Source organism: Antennarius striatus, chromosome 3, assembly GCF_040054535.1.
Source record: "Antennarius striatus isolate MH-2024 chromosome 3, ASM4005453v1, whole genome shotgun sequence".
Lineage (NCBI taxonomy): Eukaryota > Metazoa > Chordata > Actinopteri > Lophiiformes > Antennariidae > Antennarius > Antennarius striatus.
In genome coordinates this window covers 13,250,619-13,265,927 of record NC_090778.1, presented here as the reverse complement: position 1 = coordinate 13,265,927, position 15,309 = coordinate 13,250,619, and the positions used below count along the sequence as shown (strand labels likewise).

At 40.7% G+C, this 15,309-nt stretch overlaps 1 protein-coding gene across 1 annotated transcript in view; it reads left to right on the top strand.

The window, feature by feature from the left end:
• The first annotated feature begins 788 nt into the window (after positions 1-788).
• nf2a (NF2, moesin-ezrin-radixin like (MERLIN) tumor suppressor a) overlaps positions 789-15,309 on the top strand; it is a 28,982-nt gene continuing 14,461 nt past the window's right edge. Inside the window, exons 1-6 of the mRNA XM_068310333.1 lie at positions 789-1,478; positions 1,999-2,124; positions 2,241-2,363; positions 6,103-6,186; positions 14,682-14,750; positions 14,900-14,982. Coding sequence (XP_068166434.1) covers positions 1,371-1,478; positions 1,999-2,124; positions 2,241-2,363; positions 6,103-6,186; positions 14,682-14,750; positions 14,900-14,982 — 593 coding nt within the window. The 5' untranslated portion in view covers positions 789-1,370. The remainder of the gene's footprint in view (positions 1,479-1,998; positions 2,125-2,240; positions 2,364-6,102; positions 6,187-14,681; positions 14,751-14,899; positions 14,983-15,309) is intronic.

Below are 15,309 nucleotides of genomic sequence, written 5' to 3'. Positions count from 1 at the left end.
CAAAAGGATGCTTTGAGACGTTCACATCTATCGGATATTCTCATTTTAATTTAAAATACTGTACTGAGAATATCTGTATCGACAGATGTCGAATTCTTGGTTTCAAACTGCTCCTGAACCAGAAACAAGTTGGAAGCTTCTTACCTGTAAGAAAAACTGGAAGTTCACCATTGCTTAGTTTTCCAAAATCCTCTTTTCAGATGAAATTAATGTTGCATTTCACTTGAAAAGCAAGGGATAGGGTCCATATCATTCCTTGGAGTTGGTTCACTGTGTTTCATCAAATCCAAGGTCATCGTAGCCATCTGCCAGAAGCTACTTCCTACTTCCACCTGCTGTCCAAATATATAGAGATGCTGACTTCCAGCAGGATTGAGCATCTGCCCAAAGCGCGCAAACTACGTACTATATTATTACAGTCTATAGTATTACTATATTTGATTGGGCAGCCCACTCATCTGACCTGAAGACTACAGTGAATCTGAAGGATATTGTCAAGACGAGATGAATGATGCCTGACTGTTTTTAAAAAAAAAAAAAGAGGAGAAGACCACTATCAAAGAAACCTGGGCGTCCATAACACTTGAATTCCAAACGCTGATCACGGCTGATCATGTCCTGAATACAGTATAGAATATATGAATAAACATACTTTTAAGAAGTTAGCCTTTTTTGAATTGTAAATTAAAGAATGCTGGCGTTCCAGAGATTTATTTTCACCTACTTTTTATATGGTATTTGAATGCATCAGCGTTTTTTTGTTTTTTTTTGTGGGGATGGAACAGATGAGACCGTCTCTAGAGACAGCTAACAAATGGCTAACACCAGCTGGTTGTTTCTTCTATTTTAACACATCGTACACCTAAAATGCTTGAAGTCAAACTGGATATATCGGCCTATTATTTTGTCAGACACGAAAACATAACCAATAACGTATTTGCGGTATAGAGAAGAGAAACTGTAGACTGAGAAAAACTTTTATATTGTTTATACGACTGATTGGTGTTGCTATTTTACAGAGCTAACGTTAGCAGGAAGTTCTGTACATCCGAACTATTGTGTTCATCGAGTCATGCTACGTGTCTGTGAGCTCTGACGGGGGCAGGTTATGGGACATTGCACACATACTTAAAAGATGACAGGCACCAAGGAATCTCTAAACGAAGATACAGTCAGTCCAAGTCCTGTTTAAACTTTAACGCGTTAGGCATATGTCCTGGAAAGGCTATTTCAAAGGTGGTCAGTCACACGCACACAGGCTGTCTGAGTTTAATGGACATAATGCTATGATTGTGCAGTGAATTCGTACGAATGTACGACTTTTAAGATTTTTTTTTTGTTTTTTTGGAAGACCTTCCTTGCTGTTCACCATGGCAAGTGTCTTAGCCCAGGGATTTAACTTACTGATGAAGAAACAATCAAAGCAATTCAGAGTTAGGATCTCCACAATGGAGTCAGACATGGAGTTCAGCTGCGAGGTGTGTATGTCCTGAACTGCATGATTTCACCAGACATTTAAAGGTTTTTCATATTTACAGCGAGACCGGCAGCAAAATTAGTACATTGTCGCTTTCCGACTGACTTCCCCATTCCCCATTGTCACTGCATTATGCAAACAACCTATGTGTTTACATGGCATTTTAATAAGAATTTATCTACAGGTCGTTTTGGTCATGACTAGTTTCTTATGAGACCCAAATATGTTATAATTTTTGACACTAGATGGCAGCGAGAACCTATGTAAAAATAGGTGGTAGTGAGTTTATATGTTATAATTTATCTCTTCCATGCAACAGTGCATGGAAAAATGAAGGGTGAATGCTTTAGTCATAATGGTGCCATATAGAACTAGAATAAGACTTGAAAGGACGTATGTCAGTTCTGCAGTGTGGATTAAACCAACACTGATTTATGTCTAATACCTTAAATATTTTTATTTAAATATTTTTTCTATTTTTGTCTGCTGAGGAAGTGGTATAAGATTAAAATATGTTTCAGGCCAAGTGGAAAGGAAAAGACCTTTTCGACATTGTGTGTCGAAATCTGGGATTGAGGGAGACCTGGTTTTTTGGACTCCGGTACGACATCAAAGACACGATTTCTTGGCTGAAGATGGAAAAGAGGGCGAGTGATTCTCATGTCTAATACCGTAACAACCATGTGTCTAAGCATCGTTAATGAAGATGTAACCCACATACAGCTTCACAGCAATTTTTGACTTCTTGGGTTCGGTGTTGCAGATTCTGAATCAGGACATTCCGAGGGAAGAACCCATCACCTTCAAATTCATGGTCAAGTTTTACCCTGAGAATGCTGAGGAGGAGATGGTGCAAGACATTACGCAGCATCTGTTCTTCCTACAGGTATCCACATGTTTGTTTTGCCATTGTGCTCATAGTTACAGTTTTTTTCCTTCCTTAATCAGATTAAAAGTGAATCAGCACATGCAGTGTAATTACATTTTGGCTCTGGGTATACCAGTGGTCCTCAACATACAAACATCCGACTTACCAACATTTGTAGATATGTACAACTTGTACATGTATTTGTGAGCATCTCCTTGTGTTAGGCTCTGTACCCCCTTGGATACTTTACTGTTCATCATAGCAAAAGCTAGTGCTAGCGGTATTTGCAAAAAACACAAGCCTAGCGATGATAGCGGTAGTGGCGAAAATCTCTCAACAACAACACTGCCGGTTGCCGACAATGTCACCTCCCTCCATTTGAGGCCATTTAATGGTATTAAATGTCCTCAAATGGCAATTACAGATTGAAATATAATAAATGACGAATGATTCAGCTTACGGAAGACTTCTTGGAACTAGTTGTGCTGGTAGGCTGAAGACTACCTGCATACCTTACATTGGGGTGTATATTTTTCCTTCCACTGTGTTTTGATTGATTTAACTCTCACATTCTCTTCTGTCTCTCCTGCTTTTATACACTGATGTACTGCAGCATAGTCTTGGAGGTTAACCTGAACTTCGGCTTGAATTTTAGAAGAAACTGTCGATTTCTGCCTGACTAGTGGGCACACACCTCTTTTCTTTGATCACAATCTTACCAGAGGGATTCTATGTTCATGACCTTTAAAAGATTCTTAGAAGTGTGTGTTATCTTACAATGGATCTCGACGAGTCAAAGTGATTGTTGGAAAAAAATAAGTGTGTTAGGACACGATAACTGATGTTTATCACTTCAGTCCCTTCAAAAGCCTCTGTTAGATCGTCCAATTCAGCCTCGCACGACAGGCACTTGGCTTATACGCTGTGGCTGCAGTTTCCTAACTCCTCTGATCCAGTGCCAACAGGGGGCACACGTCCACTAACTTTAGACAAGTTGTTGAGCAGATTGTTCCCCAATACTCTTTTCCATTGTACCAATCTCATTGTGTGCAGCCATGTGGAATCAATGCTCAACATATTGCTGCTGCCCTTTCTTTCCACTTAATACTCTCTAAGGAATTCCTGCAGAGTCTGCGACAACCATTCCCCTTGCAAGAGATGGAATTTGTAACCCTGCTTCGCTCGTCCTATACACCCTGCTTCATTTATCAATTACCAATTAGGCTTTAAGGGTTTAGTTACTGTCCCAGTTAATGACATATTCTCCATGGGACCATCGTTCCCTATAACTCTCTTGTCATATCCACCCCACTTTTCCTTGTAGTGAAATGCCTTGAGACAGTGGTGCAGTTTGTTTTTGGAGTTTTGGATTGAGGCGGTTATCCATTTGAGACTTTTAAAAAGTCTCTGTGTCTGTAATCCGTTTAGAGGTAGCGGAATCAGTTTCAGAGGGACCGCCTTCTAAAAAAACTCGGCAGTCAACAAATTATTGAGCAGTTAATGCAGTACACAGAGACAAGGGGAGATGAATACAAATGTGTTGCGTCTCGCACCGCCTGTGTCCTTATTACTTTGCTCTCATTAATTCCCATAATGTCAGGAGCAGGTCTCTGTTCAGATAGTGTCACAGGCGTGACAGCTGGATTAGCGCTTATCAGAAATGATCACTCATCTGGGTACACACACAAACACACACACACACACACACACACACACACACACACACACACACACACACACACACACACACACACACACACACACGTTACACGTTATAGACCACTTTAGACCTTGCTAATGTGCAATTCCGTCACTCCTGTCTGCAATCGTAGCAACATCGTCTCATTTGTAAAGCAGAACGCAGCCTCATCCTCTTAGTACTACGAATGATCCGCGGCTGTCACCTCTGGCTCCTTGCCTTTGTTAGTTCAAAACGAGTAGACAGCATGACTGCCTTTGCAAATGATAATGTCTGAGGCCCTAATTTTCTCACTTAATATAACGACGACTGAAGCATGTTTTTGCTGTCTGATCTTGTAACCCTGCTTCGTGCTCGTCACTGTGGAAGTTGGAGCTTGGGTTGTGACACCTGGCAAAGCAGCATTTTCATCTTAGGAAAGCTTGTTAAAGGGGATTGGTGCCCATGTTTAACAAACTGTTTGTTCTGTGATCCATAGCGGTTAAGTCAGCTCTTGTTAACTTGAAGCGCTCTGTCTTTAAGCTGTAAACCATTCCTAGCAATTGGAGTGAATTCATACACACAGAATGATCCTGGAGGCACAGAGGAAACTTTATTATATAAAGGATATAAATGTGTAAAATTGTGAGACTTTCTGTCATGTCATTATGCTCTGCTTACTGGCATGCACACTTGAATGATTATGAAATGACGGTGGCTTAGATACATAGTTCTAGGCTTGTTGTCTGGTGGGTCCCCATGTGGCTATGATACTTAAGTCTTAAAATATTTATTTGGCACATTTTGTCTTCCAGACTTCCCAGAAAGGCATAAGTACCAGTATACTTTAGGCCCCGTCCACACGATGACAGATTTTTTTTAAAACGCAACTTTTTAAAAACGCATCGAAAACGATGTGCGTCCACACGACAGCGTTTTCAAAAAATTCTCCGTCCACACATAAACGCACCAGTGCGTTTTCAAAGACGGCTATAGGCATGCCAAACCATGTGGTGGCAGTATTGAGTCAAATTTTATCCATTAGGAATCCTCCGTGTTTTGTTGTCACACACATGGGCCCATAAATATGACGTCACAGAGGTTTTCGTCGCAGGCAAGACGTCAGTGTTTTTAAAAAGTTGCGGATACACCGTCCACACGACAACGCAGACCCAGCGTTTTTTTAAAAATCCACCTCGGCCAGCGTTTTCGAAAAGTTGCGTTTTCGTTCCGGATATCTGCGATGTCGTGTGGACAGAAGGTGTAAACGCAACAAAAAAGTTGAGTTTTCAAAAAAATCTGTCATCTGATTTTTTTGACACTGAGAAATGGTTTCTTAACAATCTTCTATGTGTTCTCTGGGTCTTATGTATGTCAAAGCAGAATTAAGTTCTTATCAGAAAGTTGTTTCAAACTTAAAATATTTGTAAACAGCCAACCATCCAACCAGCAGGGAAAACAATTAATTTGAAGGTTCCTCCTTGATAAAGGCTCTTAAACATTGCTTTATAGTACGATGTACAACCAGCATAAAGAACTGTGAACTAACATTTTCTAAACAGCCAAATCAAAAATGGAGCCCATTAAGAAGACAACTCTAGGAAGAGACTAAGTCATCAGGACACTCATCATGTCATTATGTGTGCTAAAAGATTGACTTTTTAAAAAGCAGAAGTATTTTTTGTGATAAGTATAAAATACTTATACTAGAAAGTATGAAGTTTAAAATATAAAAAAATTACAATACTTAGAAAGTATAAAATACTTAGATGATGATGTGTTGTAAAGTAACTTGCTGAACTCATCACTTTATCACCTAATGGTTTTCCTGGCCTGTAGTTTTATCATAAACCTCAGAGGTACACTGGATGTCTCTGACCATCAGTTAGCTGAATGATTTCTGTCTTAACAATTTCCTGAGACCTAATGTGAGATTTTTTCCAAGTGAGGTATTTACTGCCTCTTTTGTTAAAAGGCACATTAAACTTTTTTTTTTAACTGATTCTTGACTTCAGGTGGACACAAGCATCGTAAGATTCACAGCACGTCACAGCTAATTATGTTTGATATACTTTACAGGTGAAAAAAAAGATCCTGGAGGAGGAGATTCACTGTCCACCAGAAGCCTCAGTGTTATTGGCCTCCTACGCCGTCCACGCCAAGGTCAGTGGTTGTTTTGGAACTTAAAGGAGTTTGTTCACTAAATCAAGAGTCATATCTTTTTTGTTACTTGTAGTTCTGTGTATTTATAATGATAGGTTTTAGTGTGCATCGGTGAGTTTTGGCTGTCAGCCACCTTCTGTTGAATATAATTTAACTGGATAGTACATACTTGGAATGTCATCAAAAATGGTTGTGGAATCATGACCTGTTTACGTTCACGAATCAGCAGACTTTGTTGGAAGCAGTGTCATGTCAAAACTTTTTTTTCATATCATTGAGCAGAGGAAGTGTGCATCTCTGTAATGAAGCTTAATAACACAACTCATTTGACCTTGACCTGGTTTTCTCAAGGTAATCATCTCATTTTTATCCCCTCTGCCACCCGTGTAATGTGCTTTTTGTTTCAAATATCTCTCTGCAACGGTTGCATAGATAATTGGTAGGCGAACGAACGGATGAACCAACGGACAAACACATGAACGCTGACAGTTACAATACATCACCGCTTTAAAGCGGGATGTAAAAAGGGGGTTAAAAAAGACAACTACATGTAAGAGGATAATTAAGCATTGGGTATTTTGAAATAACTTGTACCTTCAAAATTTTCACCATTGATAATTAAACTGAGTACTGCCCATTAGCCGTTGATCAATGATTTTATACTTATTTATCATTACTGTGTTCTACTACAGTGCAGTTTCAAACTGCACTGAAGAATGCGGTTTCAAGAAAAACTGTGAATTCAGATGTATTGTAAGGCCAGCAGAGAAAAGCTACTGGAGAGAAGAGTTTCATCAGTGTTTGAACCGACTGAGGGAGCATGCATGATTGTCCTAAGCTGGCTCACCCTCCTCTGCTAGTGATTCTGTGGCTGAGATGACTATCTAAGAAAGTCTGTGATGGTGATTCACACAAATTAATTTCAATGGCAATATGTTCATGCATTTCTTTTGTCTGTTAATCATCTGATAAATATATTAGCATAGTTCAGCTATTTGTCTTTGACAATGGTGCAGAGAGATTGCATGTTTTATCTCTATAAGGTTTTATTCTTCTTTCCTCTTATCTCTTTTCACCCCAAAAAAGACACAATTCTCCTAGAATTGGTCCAGAACTCTGCCTTCTGAGTCCTGATAAGAGGAAGCACACAGATAGCCCATGAAAGAACTTCATGGGCTATGGTTCTGGTATTGATTTTTAAATTCTTTGACTACTCTCATGGAGTACTACATGGAATCCTTTATATGTCAAAAGCAGGAGCCTGGTGCTGTGCAACTTATGTAACTATTGTAATTTTAAAAGGTGCATTCGAAGAGTGGAATGTGTGCAGTGTTTGTTTTGCACCAACAAACAATCACAGGGAACTCTGAGAATGCTCACACAAATGGAGATTCACTGTCCACCAGTGAATCTCCATTTGAGTAAGATTTGTGGATATGTTGGCATGACTAAAAGAGAGGTAGACAATTATCAACAGGGATTAATACAGATTATCACATTCTCCAAGGGCAATTTTGACACTTTGTCTTAATATAGATTTTTTTTGTAACATTAATCCCATCTCCAAACTGACCATTTTGACAGATGCAGCTCTGGCCTCAAGCATTGTTACATTTGTCCATCTCATTCTGAGCATAACTTAAGAGAGACTTTGACACAAATGCCTTCTTCAAGTGGAACGGATTAGATTTTGCCAGTAAAAGATGATCTAATAAACACATTTCCCCAAAAATTCATGCAGTTACATTTTTACTTAGAACCAAAACAGTCAGAGACTGTAATATCCCGTGATACCCTTGAATCCAACATTTTTTCCTGACCTACTTTCAGGGCAGGTCAGGGTAAGTCGTGGGATGTCGCAGTCTCTGAATTCAAAAATTTTCCCCGACCAACAGTATTTTCATAGGTCAGGGTGAATAAAAGCATAGATCAAAGCACTATCTTTGATGTACGGTCTTACTCATACTGGCCTTGTCCCTTGGCTTTCTATCTTATCTGGTTCCTGAGTGTAGTTCTTGTCCTTTCGGCTTTTCCCTTCAGGGGTTGCCACAGCGAATCAATTGCCTCCATCTAACCCTGTCCTTTGCATCCTCTTCTCTCACACCAACTACCTTCATGTCCTCTTTCACTACATCCATAAACCTCCTCTTTGGTCTTCCTCTAGGCCTCCTGCCTTGCAATTCAAAACTCAGCATCCTTCTACCAATATATTCACCATCTCTCCTCTGGACATGTCCAAACCATCTCAGTCTGGTCTCTCTGACTTTATCTCAAAAACCTCTAACATGTGCTGTCCCTCTGATGTACTCATTCTCGATCCTATCAATCCTGGTCACTCCCAAAGAGTACCTCAGCATCTTCATCTCTGCTACCTCCAGCTCTGTCTCTTGTCTTTTTCTCAGTGACACTGTCTCTAGACCAAACAACATCGCTGGTCTCACCACAGTTTTGTACACCTTTCCTTTCATTTTAGCTGAAACTCTTCTATCACACATCACACCCAACAATTTTTTCCACCCGTTCCATCCTGCCCTTGCACGCTTCTTCACCTCTTTTCCATACTCTCCATTGCTCTGGACTGTTGACCCTAAGTACTATGGCTAACCTTCATTCCTCTCCTTTCCAGGACAAACCTCCACCTCTCTATCTCCTCCTCCACCTGTTCCCTACTCTCACTGCAGATCACAATGTCATCTGCAAACATCATAGTCCATGAAGATTCCTGTCTAACTTCGTCTGTCAGCCTGTCCATCACCATAGCGAACAAGAAGGGGCTCAGAGCCGATCCGATGCAGTCCCACCTCCACCTTGAACTCCTCTGTCACACGTACAGCACACCTCACCACTGTCTTACAGTCCTCATACATGTCCTGCACCGCTCTCACATACTTCTCTGCCACTCCAGACTTCCTCATACAATACCACAATCATAAGCTTTCTCCAGATCTACAAAAACACAATGCAGCTCCGTTTGTCCTTCTCTGTACTTATCTATCAACATCCTCAAAGCGAATACTGCATCTGTGGTACTCTTTTTTGGCATGAAACCATACTGCTGCTCACAAATCTTCACTTCTGCCCTTAGTCTAGCTTCCACTACTCTTTCCCAAACTTCATTGTATGGCTCATCAGCTTTATTCCTCTGTAGTTGCCACAACTCTGCACATCTCCCTTGTTCTTAAAAATGGGCACCAGCACACTTCTCCTACATTCCTCAGGCATCTTCTCACTATCTAAGATCCTGTTGAACAACCCAGTCAGAAACACTACTGCCACCTCTCCTAGACACTCCCAAACCTCTACAGGTATATCATCAGGACCGACTGCCTTTCCACTCTTCATCCTCTTCAATGTCGTCCTCACTCCATTCTGACTAATCTTTGCTACTTCTACTTCTTGGAACAGTCGCTTCTTCTAGACTTTGTTCTCTCTCGTTTTCTACGTCATCAACTCTTCAAAGTACTCTTTCCATCTTCCCATCACACTACTGGCACCTGTCAATAGACTTCCGTCCTTATCTTTAATCACCCTAACCTGCTGCACGTCCTTCCCATCTCTGTCTCTCTGTCTTGCCAACCAGTATAGATCAGTTCCTGAGTGTACAAAAGTTGAAATTTGACCTTGCCCTAGTTCTCTCACGGTCATCATCTTATTTTCATCCCCTTTGCTGTCCAAGTAATGTGCTTTTTGTTTAATCTTTCTATCTGCAACGGTTGCAAAGATATTTGGTGGACTAACGAACGTGCGAACACACGAACATTGACAATTACAATACATCACCGATTTGAAGCAGTATGTAATTATTTCAAACAATCAGTGTGCCTGAAACACACTGATTGTTTGTATAGGCTCCTTCTGCTGGCCACCACTTCCTCCACACTGTCTACTTCAAACCTAGCTGTGCATCATTACTAGCTGTTTGAAAGTGACACTGCTTCAAATTCTTAATACTTCCAGGAACATGGCACTCGATGCTACGTGCTAAAGATTCATTGGAGATCTGTATGAGCCTGACGATGACAGTCTCCTTAGGGAGAACTGTCTGCACTGTCCAATCCTGAAGAAGACCACAGCATAGTGAGCTCAGACCATTATTTTACTGATTTGTATCTGAGTCCATCCTCTTTGCTTCGTCTCCTTGGCTGATAACTATGACAGGGTTCCTCTGGTACTCCTCCTCAAGGTCAGCGGTTGTGAAGATAATGAGCGATAGGTGGTTGCCTTTGCACCATGTGATTAAGCTCCCGATCAGTCACCCACTTTCACTCTGCGAAATAATCTCTGAGTGAAAGTGTCTCACTGGAAATTATTAACTGGAATCATTTTAGTCCATGTAATAACTTATATTTGTATCTTTCATTAAACTCTTTGTAAGTTGTGTGTGTATAAATCAGAAGAGATCAAACGGCATTGGCTGGTTGGTGTAAGCAGAAACATATGATCAGTAATTGTAGTTTTGTTACTTATGTCTCTATTTTTATTCATTGTTTGTTACATCCTACGAAGGGGATGTATTGTAATTGTCAGTATTTGTGTGTTCGTCTGTCCATCTGTCTGTCCGTCCGTCCGTTAGTCCACCAAATATCTTTGCAACCGCTGCAGATAGACAGATGAAACAAAAAGCACATTACTCGGGTGGCAAAGAAGATGATTATGAGATGATGACCTTGATCTTGAGAAAAATCCTTAATTGATTTATTGGTTCAAACAAGTTTAATGAAATCCATGGTAATCACTCCACACCAACAAGCTCTTTTCATAAACCTTGAGCAATTTGAATTGTTTTGGTTGAAGGATCACGTCTCTTAAAATTCCCCTGTGAAAGAAAAGGGAGAACGAAGTGCAGTTTTTGACAGGTAGAATGGGTGTATATAGCGAGACATGAGCTGGGAGTCAAAGATTTGACCAGGAGCCCTCTGAGACTCGCCTTTCCCATGCCAATTTAACAAGCCTAGGTTAAAAAGACTGTGAGGGTGAGGTTGAAACTTGCACTCTGCTGTCAGTACCCTTGATGTGGAGAGAGGAAAAAAAACTATATAGGGCCACAATCTGTTTTCATTTAAGCAGGAGTCCACTTTGATTAGGGCCAGAGCGAATAAAGGGGTGCTTTAAAAAGGAGACAGGTACTTGTTTAGTAGTGCAGCTGTTTGCAGGTTTTTGGCAGATTTTGCCTTGTCTTCGAGTTGTTTTTATGCAGAACCACAGTGCAGCCTGTGACGTTAAATACATCCCACAGTAGGACCTACTTTAACTCGTCTTTAAATCATGATTATACCAGTCTGAAGACAGAAGTAATGGGAATATAAAGGCATACTCCCAGATGCTATTACTCTTGTTAAAAAGATATTAATAATGTGAACCACGGCTCTGTTCAGTTATGGACTGTCACACAAAAGGTGTTTGAGTAATCTGCAACCGGAAAAGGAAAATAATATCAACTTATTCATGAATTCACACGGTTGGAAGTCATAAAAACTTCCAGCGCCTTTTCTAAATTGCAGAGTGTGAATGAATGGAAGGGAAGCAATAAAAGTTGGCAACAGTGGTGGTGGGGGAATTTGAAAGTCTTTGCGATTATTTCTGTGACCGTAGATTCAGAGAGGTTTTAATTTATCACTAACTTCATCATTGCACTGCATTGCAGTGTTCTGAAGTGTTTCAAAGTCACTGTCCTGCTAGAAAAGACATAATGATGTTAATATTCATTCATTCATTCATCTTCCAACCCGCTTAATCCGCTAACGCAGGTCGGGGGGGAGCCGGTGCCGGGCCGGTGCCTATCCCGGCAGTCTCAGGGCGTGAGGCGGGGGACACACCGGGCACGACGCCAGTGTACCGCGGAGCCACATAGAAACAAACAACCATTCACACACACACTCACTCCTACGGTCAATTTGGAACGGCCAATCAACCTGAAGCGCATGCGTTTGGAGGTGGGAGGAAGCCAGAGAACCCAGAGAGAACCCATGCAGATACGGGGAGAGCATGCGAACTCCGCACAGAGCGGGACTCGAACCCGGGTCCGCCGTGTTGTGAGGCGGCAGCGCTAACCACTGTGCCACCGTGCCGCCCTTGATGTTAATATATCTATCAAAATCAACATTTGTAAATCAGAAAATAAAGAAAACTCCTCGTGAATTTGTTCTTTCATTTTATGGTATTTGTACATGTGCAGTCAGCCTGAGCTAGTAGAAGTTTGGCACCTCTTGCTCCGTTTTGTCACTGGGAGGTGTTACAAGGAGCTGTCATCTGGGAATGCCAAGAAAAAAAGCAGAAAAAAAGGGTGTCTCTGGAGGAGTGTTCGAGTGGAAAGTGAGACGGATCCTCATTCATTCACAACACAGCCAGAGTGAGGAGATGCTTCTTTAACCAATGACCAGCTAATAGGCCGAATGACACTTATGGGAATTTCCGTTCTCTTCAGGTTCTCTGGCTTTCTCCCACCCCCATAAACATGCAGCTTAGGTGAACTGATGATACCAAATTGCCTGTAGGTATGTGTGTGTGTGTGTGTGTGTGTGTGTGTGTGTGTGTGTGTGTGTGTGTGTGTGTCTGTGTGTGTGTGTGTGTGTGTGTGTGTGTGTGTGTGTGTGTGTGTGTGTGTGTGTGTGTGTGTGTCTTTTACATGTGGCTCTGCGGTGCACTGCAGTTGTACCTGGAGTGTTCCCTGCCTCAGCTTGGATAGGCTCCAGCACCCCTCGAACAGCGAACAAAGCATGCATTGACGATGAATGAATGAACTATTAAAGCAGCCTGCCCATTGCTAGAACCTGTTGTTTTGCATGTTATGGCTGTAAAACAAGCATCAATTTCTATGGTTATAATGCATTTATTGGTGATGTTCATGAACCTGTAGATGCACTTGAGTTGTTAGGCATTTTCCTCAGAGTGTTTTTAGTTTGGGGTTGTACAAATAATTGGAAGATGCTTTGTACTTAAAAATCTTCTCCAAACCCTGCCACTAGTGGAATACCACCCTTAGCTAAGTCGTACCTGATGCCTTGATACCTTCATTTATATATTATGTACATTATCAATTATTTAATAGTTAAAAACAAAGGGGTCAGGATCTGGGGCAGTACTAGCTGCAAAACTGAAAACAGGATCTAATTAAACGCTCTCAGCTTCTACACTCCACCTGCTTCCAGTCTCTAGGAGAGCTTATTAAATGTGGGTGTGCTGAATACTTTTTTTCTCCAGGAGAGCTTATTAAATTTGGGTGGGTTGAATACTTTTTTTCTCGACCGGTATGTCAAAGAAAAGAAAAATCAAATTAAACCCCAATAAAAGCACCACTAGAAGAAACATTATATAGCCTTTAGAAATGTCGTTGATTAGAGACACACAGGTGGTCAAATGCTTTCAATTTATTGCTACTTAAAGTCCCCCATTACAAATGAAGTGATGTGCTCCAAACAGCATTATCTGTCTCTTAAAAATGCAGTCTTTAATAACTTCATTTTTTTAGCCCACAAATCTCATTTCACATCAAATGTTTTTCAGTCCTTTCTCTTGCATTTCTGTCTGTCTTGTGTTTTGTTTTCTCTTTCTTCCCTTCTCCTTATTCTCTCTCACTCCCCCTCATTCCAAACTGGCCAACAGAAAGAGGTGCAGTGCAATTATGATAGCAGCAGCTGCGGCTCTTTCAGTTATGTGAAACCTCATTGCTAATATTGCAGGGAATAAGGCTTACCAGACTACCTATTTTCCACGAAAAAATGTACAGTGGCGATGGAAGGAGAAATTTATTTGCAGAGAAAAAATACCACTTTTTTGTCAAAGACAAAAAATACTTGAATGTAAACACACAACCATAAATTTGATGAGGTTTAGTCAGTTATAACCCTAGTTTCTACTAATAAATTAAATACATTTGTTTTGCGTAAAGCTTGGTTGTGAATCTCATGCTGCTGGCAAAGTGAAATTGCTCAAATTATTATATTTTTGGCCATTTTCATATCTGATTTTTTAAGACATGATACTGGAAGGCATGTGGAAACCTAAACAAAAAAAAGCAAAACTGAAAGCGAGGCACAGCTGTAAGGAAAATTTCAACTTTGCTTACTTGAATACATCTACAGTTGCAGCCCGTTTTTAATGGGTATCTACATATGGAATTTACCCCCACAAAAAATTCCCCACAGCCTGTGTCAAGCCTAATTCATTCATATCTCCTTTAAAATTTGCATGGTATAGTGTGTGCCACAGCTCTGTTGTGATTAGTAATCTGTTCAGTTCTCAGAGATATCACTAATAGCATTATTTTCCCTGTCCACCAACAACTGATCCATTGGATGCACGTTGCACATCAATGACTCGATGGCAGCCCAGCCCTCATTCACTCTCCAACACACCCCTTTCTCACATGTGCAGCAGTTTCATCTTGGAAACAGCTCCCTGGAGAGGGATAGTCTGGCCTGTTACTGGAGGGAAGGTGGTTAGAAGCCATTATTTTTGAGTGCTTTTAATCTTCGCATTTCTGCTCTATTTTACAGTATGGGGACTACGACCCCAGTATTCACACACCTGGATTCCTTTCTCAGGAAGAACTGCTGCCGAAAAGAGTGAGTGATGGCCAGGTTTACGTAATGTTATAGATTAATGAAGATATTTGTCTTTTTATCTAGACCTATCTCTGCATTAGGAAAGTGACATTCCAACATGTACTGGATTCTGTGTTTTCATGGATATTTTTATCTTGTGTTCAATTCAGGTGATTAACTTGTACCAGATGACTGCAGAAATGTGGGAGGAGAGAATCACAGCATGTTATGCAGAGCACAGGGGTAGAACGAGGTAAAAACTACTGCTATGAAATGTACTACTGTGAGGTTACACAGTCATCAGAATATTTCACTTTCAAGATCATGCTGAATGTTCTCAGTTTTCTGTAAACTGTAGTATGTTGGCAAAGAGAGTCATGTAAAAAAGCTTGTGTGGGGAAGTTTGTTGGGAAACATGAATGAAGTCACAGCATGAGCTTTATTAGCATTTTTTTCTTTTCTTGTTAACCAGAACAAACACCACAAACTAAATGTCACAGCTTACCACGGCCAGCAAGTTATCAATTCAGTTTAATTACATGTACATTCAGGATAGAAAACCTAATCCATAGTGCTATTT